The sequence below is a fragment of the Barbus barbus genome, assembly GCF_936440315.1.
Source record: "Barbus barbus genome assembly, chromosome: 1".
Lineage (NCBI taxonomy): Eukaryota > Metazoa > Chordata > Actinopteri > Cypriniformes > Cyprinidae > Barbus > Barbus barbus.
In genome coordinates, this window is record NC_136729.1 from 39,066,795 (window position 1) to 39,082,728 (window position 15,934).

At 35.4% G+C, this 15,934-nt stretch overlaps 1 protein-coding gene across 1 annotated transcript in view; it reads right to left on the reverse strand.

Moving 5' to 3' along the window:
- Positions 1-15,671, reverse strand: part of LOC306868830 (piezo-type mechanosensitive ion channel component 1-like) — a 97,153-nt gene extending 81,482 nt beyond the window's left edge. The window contains exon 1 of the mRNA XM_079415221.1: positions 15,477-15,671. Within this exon, the coding sequence (XP_079271347.1) occupies positions 15,477-15,540 (64 nt within the window). The 5' untranslated portion in view covers positions 15,541-15,671. The remainder of the gene's footprint in view (positions 1-15,476) is intronic.
- Between the last annotated feature and the right edge of the window lie 263 nt (positions 15,672-15,934).

Below are 15,934 nucleotides of genomic sequence, written 5' to 3' on the forward strand. Positions count from 1 at the left end.
TACATGCAAGTAAGATGGACCTTTCCTGTCCAAGTGGGCCAAAACAAGCTGCAATATCCAGAATTTAAAGTAAAACTCTAAATTTCTATTTGGAAATTTAACATTGTTGACAGCTTCAGAGGAAAAAATTAAACACCTTTATGAGAAAGTGTAGCACTTCAAGGATTAGTTAAGAGGAAGTATGTTAAATGTGCCTTCTCCATCCAGGGAGCCTCCAAAACATTGGAAGTGAATAATTAAAGCTTACTCTGTGAGTTTGGAGCAGCATGCATGGGTGAAGAAGAGTTTAAGTGTGATCTGCTTCCAGCAGTGCAGTTCCCAGAGAATAACTCTCCATATCTCTTTGATTCAGAAACATACTCTCAGAGCACCATCATGCATTTGGTAAAAACATTAGAGGAAAAGATTACTCATATGAAAGACAAAACTCCACACTGCACTAGCTGGGTCACCAGAGAACAATCCCCATTTCCTATCTATTCTAAGAAAACATTTAGCAGTGGAGTCTTTCTGTATCAGAGTGAACTGATATGAAATGGTACATCATAGGGCCTTATGACTTCTGCGATGTGGAAGGAATCACGGAATCTTGTCATAAAAACTGAATTTAGAGAATAATGTGGAATGTCATTGGCAAAATTTGGATGAATAAATCAACAGTAGCGGTTGTACATAATCAAATAACAATAGAGCATCAGTGAATATTAAACCTAGGACTGCTGTTTAAATATGAAGTCTTTGCATTTCAAAAACTCATCATAATCTTCATATCGTCTATACACAGAAACCCCAATATCTTCACTACAGCTTGCCACAAAAAAAAAAAGAATTGGTTTAACTTGAAAAAAATTTGACAAACATATGATTAGTAGAATATACTTCTCAAAGTAATAATAATAATAATAAATACATAAATAAAGCTAAGGACTATAATTGATTATAATACTTTTAAATCACAACTCCAAAATAATTACAATTTACACATAATTTCTAGGGAAATAATAATAATAAATAACAACAACAGCAACCAAAATAATAATAATAATAATAAAACCGTGAGCTGTATTGTAAAAGTTGTAATAAATTAATAAACTGTTAAATTTTTATGAATTCAATTAATAAGACCTGTTTTCAGATTATTACAATTTAATAAAACCATTCAAATGAAATCCAGAAAATTTGAAACAGAAAACATGGAAAAAAGTTGATGGATTTCATTTTCATTTCATATAATTTTTGTTAAACTTTCAACAATAGTTGTTAGATTGCATACATTTCATGATTTCAGTTAATTAGACATGCCTTTTGATTACTTCAATTTAATTTAAACAGAAAAAAAAAAATAAAACCAAAATATCCTAGCAACCAAATAGCAATGTCTCACAACATCATGGCAAATGCATAAACATGTGCTAGCAACCACCCAAAACACACACACACACACACACACACGCACACACACAAATATTAGGTGAAATATATTATATGCAATATAAGTTTCCAGATCTAACCAGAGGAGTGAATTATTGTCAGGCATCAGTGATGCTGTGTGAGATGTTGAAACTGAAACGGTCTTAAGGATCCCACCATCTGAAGGGAAACATGAAACAACAGCCTACAAATCATCTACTATCATGACCTCCGGACCAGTCATACTCTGAAACTCTAACTGTCTCTGGCAAAAGTGCCAGCCTTTCTGAAACTGTTTTTCAGTCTATAATTAGCATATTACCGCTTTGTAGGCACAGACACACTTTGTGCATGCTTCCTCTCAAAACTTCCTTAGACTGAAGCAGGGCAACAAAGTGAAAGCAATTAGAATGATCAAGATGCAGTCATGCTGATTATTAAACCGAAACCTTTGTTGTCATATGCACACATTTACACTGTCAACCAATTCCAAATTTAAAATAATACCTGACACAGATCTGGCACAATTTTCATTGATGCTCTTGACAGATAGGTCTGATCTGAAATCTTCAAACACCGCTCAGGTAAGTTTGGTCAATCAATGGGAATTCCCTTGTGAGAATTATGGAGGGAGTATGTGTACACGAGTTACAGACTCAGAGTTGGAACTGTGACATACAAATTCAAACTTTTTCTCACAATTCTGACTTTTTTTCTCATTGATGCATTATAAAGTCCAATTTTGAGGAAAAAAAGACTGACAATTTTCTTACAATTGCGAGTTTACTGTATATCTTACAATCCTGACTTGAATTGTGAGATATAAATTCAAAATTTTAAGAAAAATTTCAGAATTTCAAGACAGAAAAATCACAATTTACCTTTTTTTTTTTTACTGTTTTGATTCAGTGGCGGAAGCAAGGTTTCCACAGTTTGTTTGTTTTTTTCATACAATATCAGTTCATTCGAGACATACAATGTATTTGTGTGAGTAACAGACCAAAATTCCACCAATAATCTTTGCTTCTACTAAAAACTCAATCACACAATTCTTAGTTGAGGTTTGATGGCAAAACCATTGGTTTTCGGCTTATTTCAAATAGTCAAAAAATCCCCCTCATTAAGATTACTACTGGTTTCAGTTTATCAGTGTAACATCAGCTAGAATAGATGACAAGCTTAATCATTAAAGTCACCAAAAAATAAAAACTTGTCATTTTTTATATATTGCAAAATTTTCATGTGCCCTCATAATCTTTAAACCACAATAACTTCCCCTCCCTCTTGCAACATCTCTTCTGTGTCTCGACACGGGGGCGGGACGACCTGTCACTCACACAAAATCACAGCAATAACAAATAAGAATGATCCAATCAATTCCCAACAGACCAAATTGAATTTGCTTATATTTTATTTTATTTTTCTCACTCAAGAAGCCATTTCACTTGGATATACATCACAATAGGGAAGAAAAGACTGGACATCAAAACGATTTCAAGTAAACTGAGATTCTAAAATGCTTTCCCTTATTGGATAAAACATGATTTTTGTTAAGAAATAATAAAATATAAAAAAATATATAATTATCATCAATGGACAAGAAATGAAATTGTAGAATGACTCATAGATGTTTCAAAAACCCTGCACCCAAGCCAATTTTTATGGAGAATGATCTGATAGAAAGTCATATATGGACTGTTTTTATGTTTTGGAGTTATTCTTATATACTTGACATACATCTTTTTTTTTAAGCACAGTGGGGTATATGTTTTTTTGACGCCGCCCAGACATGGCAGCATTTCTAAGCAAGTCTTGCCATGTGGAGTTTAGAGATAACACACCCGCACGATTGCAACAGAGGAAATTGTCTCATTTTTACTTCTGTCTGCTGAACCTACGCTGATCTTTCTTACTTTCTTTGTTGCGTTCACGTACGCCCAACCTGACACACTAGAGCAGACAAACACTTAGCCAGCCGTGTCAAAGACCAGCTTTGGAAGGTGGAAGGAGGTGGACAATGTACCATCAGCCTAAAATCTCTGGCTCAATTTTCCATGACATGATCTATAACAAAAGAAGATTTGATCCTATCCCACTCTTCCTTACTCTAATCAAATGCTGCTGTATACAAGGTCAGGTCACTACACACAAATTCAGCTGTGGGAAGTGAAAGCAATAAGCAAAGAGCTTGTTGAGGCAAGTATGAGGAATTTTGACAGAATTCTACATGCTTGAGCGGCATGCATTTCACATTGACTTAGTGAGAGATATGAATGTGAGTCATTTTATTTCACAATAACAACATAGGTCAAGGTCTAATTACATTCATAATCATTTCAAATGCTAAAAGTGTGTAAATATCATTATGTAGCGTTTTTCTACTTTATTGGATAGATACAGTAAAAGTGTGTGTGGGGGGGGGTGGGGGGGGGGGCAGGATCTGGGTATGTCACAAACATGCTTGATAAAAAAAAAAACACTGGCCACAGGCACATACACACAGAAAAAGTTTCTGGAGTGACAATGAATTTAAAATACAGGAGTCAATTATAATTTTGTGTGTGAATGAAATTGGACCCACTCCTGAAATTGCAATGACTGATACCGAGGTCTCGTATGATATCCACTATTTTGTCATGTTTTGTTTATATTTGGATGGCTAGTTTGCAGAGATCACTCTTGAAGTGTTGTCGTGTCCAATTATTATAAGCATTTTAGGGCCTGTTGTTTGAGCTCAGCTCATAAAGCGATCAAGATTATGGAGTTAATAAAGTATGCAGGTGTGGGTTGCAATATTTTGGTTTTATATCCAATATAAAGCACTGGGAGTTATTTAGGTTTATTATGATTGTATTCTTGTTTGCTGTTTTTTTTAACAACTGAGTCAATACATCTTTCCCTGCCTGATACGAGCTTAAATATGTCATTAACAACTAGCTGTAAAAAAAAAAAAAAAGTTGAGCCAACTTAAAATTAAGGCAACCACCTTCAGCAGATTTTTGAGTTCTCTCAACTTATTTTTGTAGGAGATTCTCAACTTTTTGTTGTATAAACTTAAAACAACAAGTTGAGAAAACGCAAAAATCTGCTGAAGCTGGTTGCCTTAAAATTTTAAGTTGGCTCAACTTTTTTTTTTTTTTTACAGTGCAGTTGTTCAGTTTGCTTCTGTATACACTGCATTCAATTTTTTTGTAAATGTGGTTGTCACTACTGGAAATTTTCAGGGTTTAATTTAGTCGTAGAATGCAGTTGTATATTGTTATTGTGAAACCATATTTAGTCATATCACCCCCTAAGGCCACATACACACTGCAGCAAAATTCGGTTGTCATTTCATCTTTTAGTTTTTAATCCAGTTCTATACATTTATATACACATACAGTATAAGTTCCCAAGAAATTACTGAAGTGACAGTCAGTAAGGCAATAAATCAAATTTACTGTTACTGCTCTTCATTGTAAATGATGTGAGACTGTAGATCCTCGTCTGCTTCAGGAGGTCAAAAAGTAAATTGGTAAGACCATAACAGGTGCAGACCTCATAATTTGGCAGAGTCTGCCTCCAGTGCACCCATGCTCCTCTGGCACGGTCCACATTTATCTGTTTACCGGTCTGATGCTGCCCACAGCGGGAGGCTAAATTCTTCTTTAATGGCCACAACCCACAAACAGGATAATGTTTTACAGCCACTTCAGTAATAAAACTGGAAGGACAGCCTGAGCTACAGGATTTGTACTTACTGACTAAACATATGTTTGATTTGGGACTTTACGGTATAAACCTCTGGCAGCAAAATGATATGAGGCCTGCTATCTCCATTCAGTACAGACTTCCTCAGTTTTACTGACATTTTTAAGCGTAGGAAATGTTTGTAAAAATCAGTTTTAAATTTTGAGCCAATAAATTAACCAAAATATTTCCAAAAGGGTTTATTAATGCAATTTTTTTTTTTTTTCATTGATTGATTGATTTTTTAACAGGAGGGCTTTGCAAACAAGCCTTTTCCATATATTTAGCCTTTTTATGACAGTACCATCAATCATCATTAATCACGATCAGTGCTATATGTTATCTTATCTTACAAGATCAGCCTTTAAGGTGAATGAAACGCCTCAAAGTTTCATGATGGAATACACAGCAAACATTTTTATCATGATCAAATCTATCCGCACAGTCATGGGAAATAGAAAGCCTTTAAAAGGTGCTAGTTTCACTTGAGTGGGATGTGAGAACATATTTTACATGAAACTTTGGCAAAATTACATACAGTATCTGGCCATTTCTAGACTCATGCAGACGTTTGGGCTGTGCTGGTTTCTCGTCATCCTAAATTACATTTTTGCAAAGCTTAACAGACCAACTGTTGCACTTCCAAAAACAGCACAAGTACCTTTTAAAGTCTCTGCCGTGAGCCTGAGAAATACCGCCACAAGCTTTCAGACGTTAATTACAGGCTTGGAATATATTTTCAGCCATGCTCCACTTGGCAGAATTTGGCTGAGATGGGGAAAAAGATACAAATATAAAGAAAAAAATGCAACTGTTATGATTCTATTTATGAGAATAAAATATTAAAAAACAAACAAAAAAGTTTCAATGTTTGCATAATGGACTTTATAGGAGTGTTGAAAGTGATGATAAGTGTTCTTGAGTCAAAAACATGTTGATTTGTGTTAGAATTATTCCCGGCTTCAGGTTCACAAAGCAAAGCATACTCAAACCAATGCAAGCTAAAGAAATTATATATCTTATTTTATACAATTCAGTTTGACTTTGGCGACTTGATTGTTGCCCTACAAGAGACCTAGTGATGTAGGCATGTTCCCAAAGGCACTGAAGATTCAGACGTCCATCTATATACAATAGAGCATAAACTCTCTTAGATACTGTATGCCACAAAGCAATGTACCTGACATGTCTTTCCATTTTCAGTGTGACTGGAAGTAATATCAACTGTATTTTTTAATATCTCTTTTGACACAAAACTGGAACCATTAATTATTACTGAGACACCATTCCCTGTTTATTGTTGGTTTACTGCATATGGTTGCACACATTATTTAGGCATAAGCAGTGCACTAGCAGCCTACTGCATTCCCAACATATCCAAACACCCCCGATTCAGGTCAGTGCACCCTCTACTAATGACCTGATTCAGGAGTGTTAGATAAGGGAGACATTCAGTGCCAAGGAGCACAATTGAGAAACACTGTCCTAATGGAGAAATGCCAAATATTTAGGCTAAACGCTGCATGAATACCTTACTCATCACAAAAGACATGTCTTCACAAAAAACATTATTATGCTATTGCATAGCCACAATGTCTGTAGCTAAAGAAAGTTGGGATTTTTGTAAAGTAACATAGGTATGGCTACAATTCATAGGGGTGATTAGGTTTAATATTTGTTCCATATGTTTGTACAACAGCCAAGGAAAATGAATTGCAAAAACCTTTCCCATTATTCGATCAGTATGAAAGAGTTCTCAGTAAGATATAGGATAAATGACAGTATGCATGTTTACTTGGCACTAATGTACATCGATTCGAATGAATCAAATCCAGATCTGTTTATATGAACCTTAATCTTTGCAGACTGATTTACATGTGCAATACATGTATACTGAACAAAACTTTAGCACATGCGCAGTGCATGCTCATCACAACACTTTACACTTTTCACTCTGCACAAGGTATTTATGAATCCGATTGAGGAAATAGTCGGATTCATTTACATACTTTATTTTTATCCTATTGAGAGTATTTCAGGTCCCTGATTGAGCCAATTATCAATGTATTATTTAGTTTCTTATTAACACAGCTAGTGTGAAAAATTAGTATACAAGTTAGCATGTACAGAAAAATTGGGGTTGCATGCAACCAGTGTGCACAGAGCAGACATCTGCAGACACTCCTAATGACGAAAATTGCATCATGTGGACAGTGCATGGACAGCCAAAGTATACTTTAGCTTTTATATAGCTTAACTGTTCAGCATATGCTATTACTTTGTGAGATACATTACTGCAAATAAGTTTAATTACTGTGTGGGACGTCCTGTACACAGGTGAAGGAAACACAAACAATCATGTGTTTTCTGTTCGGGAGGTCTACAGACTACATTGATTAGCGTCTCATGCAGAAACGACTGCACACACACACTCATTCACTTGTAACAATGGGCCTTAAAACAGATTGACCATTCAATTGTTGGTGGAAGCCCTAAGTCACTGCACTCCATCAGCATGACGTGCATCCTGTTTTGATGGAAAATGGTCACTTTTCCAATCATCGGGTTGTTACAGCTTTAGCTTACCGAGTTGCGTCCTAGTCTGGGATGATAAACAGTCCAGTCAGGGGTGATCGATCAGATTTTTTTGCAGTGCAAATCAGAATCAGAATCAGAATCAGAACGAGAAAACAACATTCCTGCATTCCTGGTCAAAGGTTTGGAATAATTAAGGTTTTTAAATGTTTCCGAATGTCTTTTATGCTCAAAAAGCGTTTATTTGATCAAAAAAGAGAAAACGTTAATGTTGGGAAATATTATTGCAAATTAAAAAAAAAAAAAAATACTGTTTTCTATTTTAATATATTTTTAAGTGTAATTGTATCATTCCGATATGCTGATTTGGTGCTCAAGAAACATTTCTTTTTATCATTACTGAAAACCTTTTGCTTGTTTTTGCTGCTTAATATTTCTGTAACACTATGATATGCTACCATTTGAAGACCTGCGGTAGAAAAAAAAATAATAAAATTTTATTTCAGGTAGTAGGACACATTAAATTAAACAAAAGTGACAGTTAAGACATTTATAATGTTACAAAAGAATTCTATATTAAATAAATGCTTGTCTTTTTTAAATTTCTCTTCAAAGAATCCTGAAAAATGATCATGTTTCCACAAACACATTAAGCAGCAACAATGATAATAATAAGAATCATTATTAATAATTCAGCACCAATATTAATTTATTAAAATAGAGCACCAAATCAGCATATTAGAATTTTATGAAGGATCATGTGACTTGGCTAATGGCTGATGAAAATCACAGGAATTATATTTTAAAATATATTAAAATAGAAAATAGTTCTTTTAAATTCTAATAAAATTCCACAATATTACTGTTCTGACTTTATTTTTTTTTTGATCAAATAAATGCAGTCTTGATGAGCACAGGAGACCTAAACATTAAATAATCTTTTTTGACAAATAAGTGCCTCCGATAAATGAGACCAAACTCTGGTAGAAAAATCAATGGGAGAAATTATAAATATTAATATGTTGGTAATATATTAATTTTAATATGCAAAATACAAAAGTGGTCAATTAAATCTGGCTCTTCCCTGAACATATTATTGTGGTCAGAACATTCTATGTCACACTAATCAACAAAAACAAGGCAAATCATTAGCATATTTATCTCCTGCTATTTATCTCCACTAATTAGCAGCAATAAACACATACTTAATCTCTGCCTAGTGGACACTTCAGGAGACCAAGAACGAGTCAATAATGATTTAATCACTGTTTGATCTCTTGATAAACACTTCTGCATCACATAAACTTACTAACTCATTAATCAGCCAGTTGATTGCATCTGCAATAAGACATTAATGGAATATTACAATAATAACTCCAGACTCAATATAACTTGTAATGCAGCTGCCTCTTTTTACAAATGATCTGTGCACCCTGACTGAATCTAACAAAGAAATGTCAGAATCATATTTCACAACAAAACTGAAGTTTACAATTATACTAATTTATTATTATTAAAAATAATTACAATGTAACATTGTTGATCTATAACTATTTTTCACCTTAAATAATGTGTCTTGGATTTTTGTTTTTTCTTTATGGTAATAAAAAAAACTTGAAACCTCCTAACTTTAATTTTATAAGTGTCTGCAGGACTGTTAGGAGAGGTGGAGGTGGAGCTGCTCTGTTTAAAGATGCTTATCAATGCAAGCAAGCGTCATTTGGTCAGGATTTGTCTTTTGAATACCTAAGTATTGTGCTGAAAGGAGCTCCGTTTATCATTATTTACAGGCCTCCAAAATATTCTCCAGCCTTTGTTGAAGAGCTCACAGACCTTAGTTTTAGTAGTCATATCAAAACAGTAACTAAATCAGCATATTATCATCTCAAAAATATTGCAAGAATTAGATGTTTTGTTTCCAGTCAAGACTTGGAGAAACTTGTTCATGCCTTTATGAAACTAAATAATGGTCTCCTCACCGGGACTCCAAAGAAGACCATTAGACAGCTGCAGCTCATCCAGAACGCTGCTGCCAGGATTCTGACTAGAACCAGAAAATCTGAGCATATCACACCAGTCCTCAGGTCCTTACACTGGCTTCCAGTTACATTTAGGATTGATTTTAAAGTACATTTACTCGTTTATAAGTCAGTGGCCTAGGACCTAAATACATTGCTGATATGCTCACTGAATATAAATCTAACAGATCACTCAGACATTAGGATCGAGTCAGTTAGAAATACCAAGGGTTCACACAAAACAAGCGGAGTCCGCTATTAGCTATTATGCCGCCCGCAGTTGGAACCAGCTTCCAGAAGAGATCAGATGTGCTAAAACATTAGCCACATTTAAATCCAGACTCAAAACTCATCTGTTTAGCTGTGCATTTGTTGAATGAGCACTGTGCTACGTCCGGCGCTGTATTTTATGTATAATAATTTTCTCTTAACTGTTTTAAATTCATTTTAAACCAATTTCTATATCATTTTAAAATTCCTTTTTTTTAATTATTATTATTTTTAATTCCTTGTTTTTAGTGCTGTGATTATTATTTTTAATGATTATTTCACTTTCTTTTATGCAAAGCACTTTGAATTACCACTGTGCATGAAATGTGCTATATTAATAAACTTGCCTTGCCTAATAAGAACTTGGAAGACAATGAAAATAATTTGGTTCATTATGATTCATTCTAATACAAACAAACAAACAATAAATAAAGTATTATTCATTTGTTTTTTTAACTAACTAACTATGACCTGAACATGGTTGACAGGTTTCATGAGGGCTAAATCACACTCCAAATAGCACATCAGACACTGTTCTTCTAGGGAACTGTACATGTAAAACACAAGAATCTCTCGAATCACATTGCACCATCACTTCTAGGTATTTCCCTAGCTATATCATGAGCATTTCCTCTGGTCTGATCACAAATAGCACTTTTCTTGGAGACCAGAGAACTATTTAATGCCTTTCCCCGAAGCTATATGAATATTCTATGAATTGTTAAAGAAGATGAACCACAAATCTGCAAAGTTCTGATTGGTGATACACTGAAAGCGATGAATAGCTCTTAAATTGTTGATGTGGCTATGGTTTGAGAATGTTTCTGGGCAAAGTGCGCTGAATTAGCGGTCTCATTAATCATTTCACAGAAAATAAGAAAACAGCAGCACACTGGATACAAGTGAAGTTTATTTATGGACTGGCTACTTCTGTTAACTCTACTAAAACTCTACAGGGTATAACATTTACAAGCTGTTAGCATAATGTACACCTACTATTGCACTGTGCAACTTACAGCATTTTGCGCACTGTTAATAAAGGAGAGTGATTAAGCTTGCCCGAAAATATTACCCATTTAGATTATTTATGAGGCGATAGGCTTGCACAACAAGAGTACTTTTCCCTTGAGTGGGTATTCCCGTAAAATACACAAAGTATCAATTACACCTAATGTGCATCTTTTGTCCATTCATTTGTCGCAGAAGCGCTAAAAAGCTTTCTGTGTTTGTCAGGAAGTGAAAAAGAGAGAAATGAAATACGTTCATCTTATTCAGTCCAAAATAACTTCATATCGCAACATGATTTGGATTTTTATCCAAAACCCCAGGAGTACTTCAAGGCAGCATAAAAGTAGGTGTAAAGCAGAACGAAAGGAACCCACTCAATACTGCCCAAAATGCAAATGAGCTCTGCGGATTTGGGGGTGTAAAATGTACAGCAGTGTGGTTGTCCATGACTGCTTTCTATGCACAGTGAATAAAGGCATCATATTTATGCACAATAAAAACATGCTTAATTTCTCTGAAGGATATATACAGTCAAATCTTTTTGTAAGCCCACAATGAAAAACAAAACAAATTCTCCTAACCTAAAATCGTAAGTTCAGTTGATGCCTTTAAATTTAATTTAGTACAGTCAAATTTGCTATATAAGTAATATCAACTCATTTTTATAAACCCTTGCCTAGTTTAACCTTGTGTAACTTAAAAAAATTAAACTGAAATTGTTTAAATTATTATGATCTGTTAAAGTAATAGAAAAACATGTTGCCATGACTGACATATAATATTATTTTTACTCTGAGCCACTGTTATTGTTGATAATGAAAGCGTGGAAAAGGTAATTGAAAACTGAATTAAATATTAAATTAGAATTCAGTACAATCAGCAGACTTTTAAACCACTGATATTACTAGTTGTCCCTCACGACTAGTTGATGGTTAGTGTCGAACAATTCATGACTTTTTGATAAGTTTCTCCTTGCTCTGATGTCAATCCATGCCAGTGGACATGTATGGAAGTACTTGAAGTATGAAGTATTTAATATTTTCCCCAGGCCTAAAGTACCCTGGACTGAAACCGCACTATATGAATAAGGATTTCTGTGTTGTTGTCTTTCTCACTTTCGGATCAGGCAGTAAAACAGCACAGATCCCTTGAGCGGGTAGAAAAGGTCCAAAGTGAGAGGCACGCTGGAAGGCCGGAGCCATCTCAGGACTCTTCAATTCTTTCAGTGATGCACTTTCCAGAAGTGGCGGCTCCAGGATTTCGTTTGTTGGGGGTGCTAAGGGGGGACTTAACAGTTCAGAGGGGGTAGTGCTGAATTGTATCGTTCAATAGATAGTGCCGACAATTCATAAAACTATTTCCACATGGGAACACATTGCGGGTGATAACCTCCCCGTGCTGATTTGCATCGTATCATGTGTAGATGATAGCCAGAGATATTGTCAAAAGCATCAAAAATTGGCAGTATTAAAAGGATTTAGCATTTCCAATTAACGTAGGCCTGTTACATTCTTCTTATTATTATGCCTATTATTATTATTATTAGATTACTTTTATTATTAAATTACATGATGCGCTGTGAGGATAATAAAATAGGCTAGCTTACTCCTCATTGAAAATGTTTTTATTTTTTATTTTTTTTAAACAGGTCTATTAATTTATACAATGAATTATAGGCCTGTAATTATTATTATTAACACTGCAGTCAACAATGAAAATTCAGAGCAGCTTTATTTCAGGCACTGATTTTCAAAAACAACCTGTTTAACGCGAACTAGCCTATGTTTCTTCTCATGTTTTTCGTTATACGAGCCAATAGAGAAATATTAAGGGAATAATTTAAGAGAGTTATATACTGTTATCAGCATAGCCTATGTTAGAGTAGATTCGTCTCTCGTTGTCTCAGAGAGAATATGTGCAGTTAATGCAGCGTTTGCCGGCAGTTTTCTTTACTTTCACTTTCTCTATAGTGAATTGACTGATGTTCACCGTCTTGCGCAAAATTTGCGCGTTGCTTGCTTGAGTTGCTTGAGCCCTCCCTCATATTATCAATTGTTTATAGGCCACATATTAGGCACTTTTTTTTAGGTTTTTAATGTTTATTTTTCAATGTTAATGAGAGTGACACAGAGAGTTAAAAAACAGGAAAATAATTTTGAAATCCTTGAGGGGGCTGTGCCAGGGCTAACCAAGTTTCTGATGGGGCTATAGCCCCGTCAAGCCCCGCCCTTTCCAGCCTCAGGCCAACTTCAGGCATGGCAATTTCCTTAGGGGCGCACTGAGGCTTTGTATTATGACAGCATACTGGTTAGCGTGGTGCTGCTAACACACCCAGGTTCTGTGGTTGCCCTATTTTAATGTAGAAGAACGTGCAACAGATCCATTCAGAAGACAGAAATAAACCACAATCCATTCTAGCTACTTCCTATAGGGTTAAAATAAAAGATGATTGTTTACATGCAGGTGCAAAAAGTTAAACGGTTGCCACTGAAGATCACGTGGAGAGTTCATCAAATCTGGTTGACCGCATGCGTGAGTCTGAGTAGAACCCAAGACATTCACCGTGCATTGCGATTCTTCCTGTGTGCCACATGACACGAGAAACCACATATTCAAACAATATCCTGTCAACAGACTGTGCCTCTGGCTAATCTTTACCTGTCTGGGATATATGTTCTGTTTATAAAACATGGCAGGATTTCAGCCTATAACTTTCTCCTGCATTTGTTTTTTTTTTTTTACAGTCAGGGGAGAAATGTTAAATATAGAAACCTGTCTGGCCCGACGGCAAACAGAGGCTTTTCACACTATGCTAATGTTAATGTCAAGGTTTCATACTTTTAGCACAGATTTAACTGCAGTACTAACAACTAAATATGTTACTAAACATAAACAGTGTGTTAAGAGTTGTTTAGCGAACTGTTTAGCAAGACATCCAATTCTGAAGTAAATGATGCTTGCCTAATTAAATATCCCTGCATATGCCATTTAGTTTTAGCATACGAGAGAAACAGTCAGTAAAATAGTCATAAAAAGACATTCACAACCCATTTTTCTTCCTTTAAGGTGCCTTTCCAAGTGTAGAATGGGATTTGATTTTTCAATTGGGAATAGATCAGGGCAGCGTTTCCCTAAAGGCTGAAATAAACTACACGACTTTTGCCCAGATATTTGCCCTAAATTGCAGTCTGGATGAGCTGACGCTTGTTTCTGAAAGTCAGAGCCAGTCTGCAGATTTTGAACAGTCAGAGTTGACAAATTTCACAGAAAATTGCATATTGTACGATATGCATAGACTCAGATTTTTTAGTTTCAAAATATAATTCCATTTTGTTAAAGGATTTCAATTTTTTTTCACATTTTGATTTGATTTTAAAACACTTGTTTTTATTTGTCATGCGTCTCCAAGCAAATCAACGCATGTTTCCGCATTTTCTTCGGTAACTATTCAGATTTAAATAGTTCTGTGGTGTATTCCAGACAGTAGATTGTAGAGACCACCGGATTTACTTGGTTTCACAGACTGGTTGTCATGTTATATATATATATATATATATATATATATATATGTAATTATCATGTACTGGAGTGTCTGGTACAGGACAGCCCCACTCAGATGCTAAATTAGATTCATATGGGCTAATTCAGGCAGGGACGGCATGAAAACCCTTTTAGGGTCCATACCGTGTCTACTGGCCCCACCATAAAATGTAAATCAGGTTACATGCCAGACTTCTCCATTTAATATTATTAACATTGTAAATCTGAAAATAAGAATGTTAGCACAGGGATTACACATGTGCAGTGTGAAATTACAGGATTAATTAGCAACCCAGTAAGAACAATGACCTTGGGTTAACAATTTCAAGTGTGAAGAGCCCATAATTAGACTCTTCATGGGAGGTGAGGCTTAAGCACCACAAGCATGAAAGCATTTGTGCTCGGTAGAATGCAAGCAAATTATGCAGAAAAAGAACTGTGAGAGAAGACAGTAAAACAGGTCTGAGAAAGAAAACAGATGTGAGTTGCAATCCTGGCAGCATGAATGCATGATGCATCCTTAAATAAGTTTAGGCTCGGGCGTGTCTGCTAAACCAACACCTGAATGAGGTGAGATCACCCACTGCAGTCAGCAGGACACATTCAAGCTATGAAGCTGATGTGCAAGAGCAAAACTATCATGTGACATGACACACACCCCCACCATATCAATCATATGTTTCACCTGATATAAAATATGTGCAGTTTTATATCCACATATGAGCCCTTTTTAACTTAGAACTTATGTTTTATGTTATAGATAAGTGTATTTAATGTGTATGGAATGGTTCAAAAGTTTCATGGTTACACCAAGTGACATTTTTGGAGCCAGTGAATTATGTTGCTTGTTCGTTTTAAAACGTATGAAACCAACATGGACACAAAGAAACATCAAAACGCTTGTTAAAGAACTTGGCATTAGAGTTTTAAAACAGATCTCTAGGGTGCATCATGTTGAGGTCTTACCTGCCAGTAAAGAGATGGGCAGCAGGCAGCAGTAGAGCAGTCCGCAGACCACCTGAAGCTCCATGAGAGACACTTCCACTCACATTCCTCCCACGACACCAATCCACAACACAACCATCTCAGAATCAGGGGGAAAAGCTACATGGCGAAAATATAGTATCTCGATTTTGTTTACAAAATTGATATAGGCTCCGTGAAAGTTTCGCTTCTAATCGATTTAACGACTGAAACTGCAGACCATCGATTAAACTATTAAAATATCAGTATTATCTGTAAAGCGTTCTTAATATTCCACCGAACGAATAATTTCTTAAGACGTCGCGTTTGATTGTTTCGATACAAAACTCAAAAAGCGGCTTTATGAAAGTCGATTATTCATTGTATATCTTCATGGAAAATGTGATTCACCGCCTCGGCGTTTGTTAAACTTTCCTCAGCCTTTCTTCCGTCCTGGCACT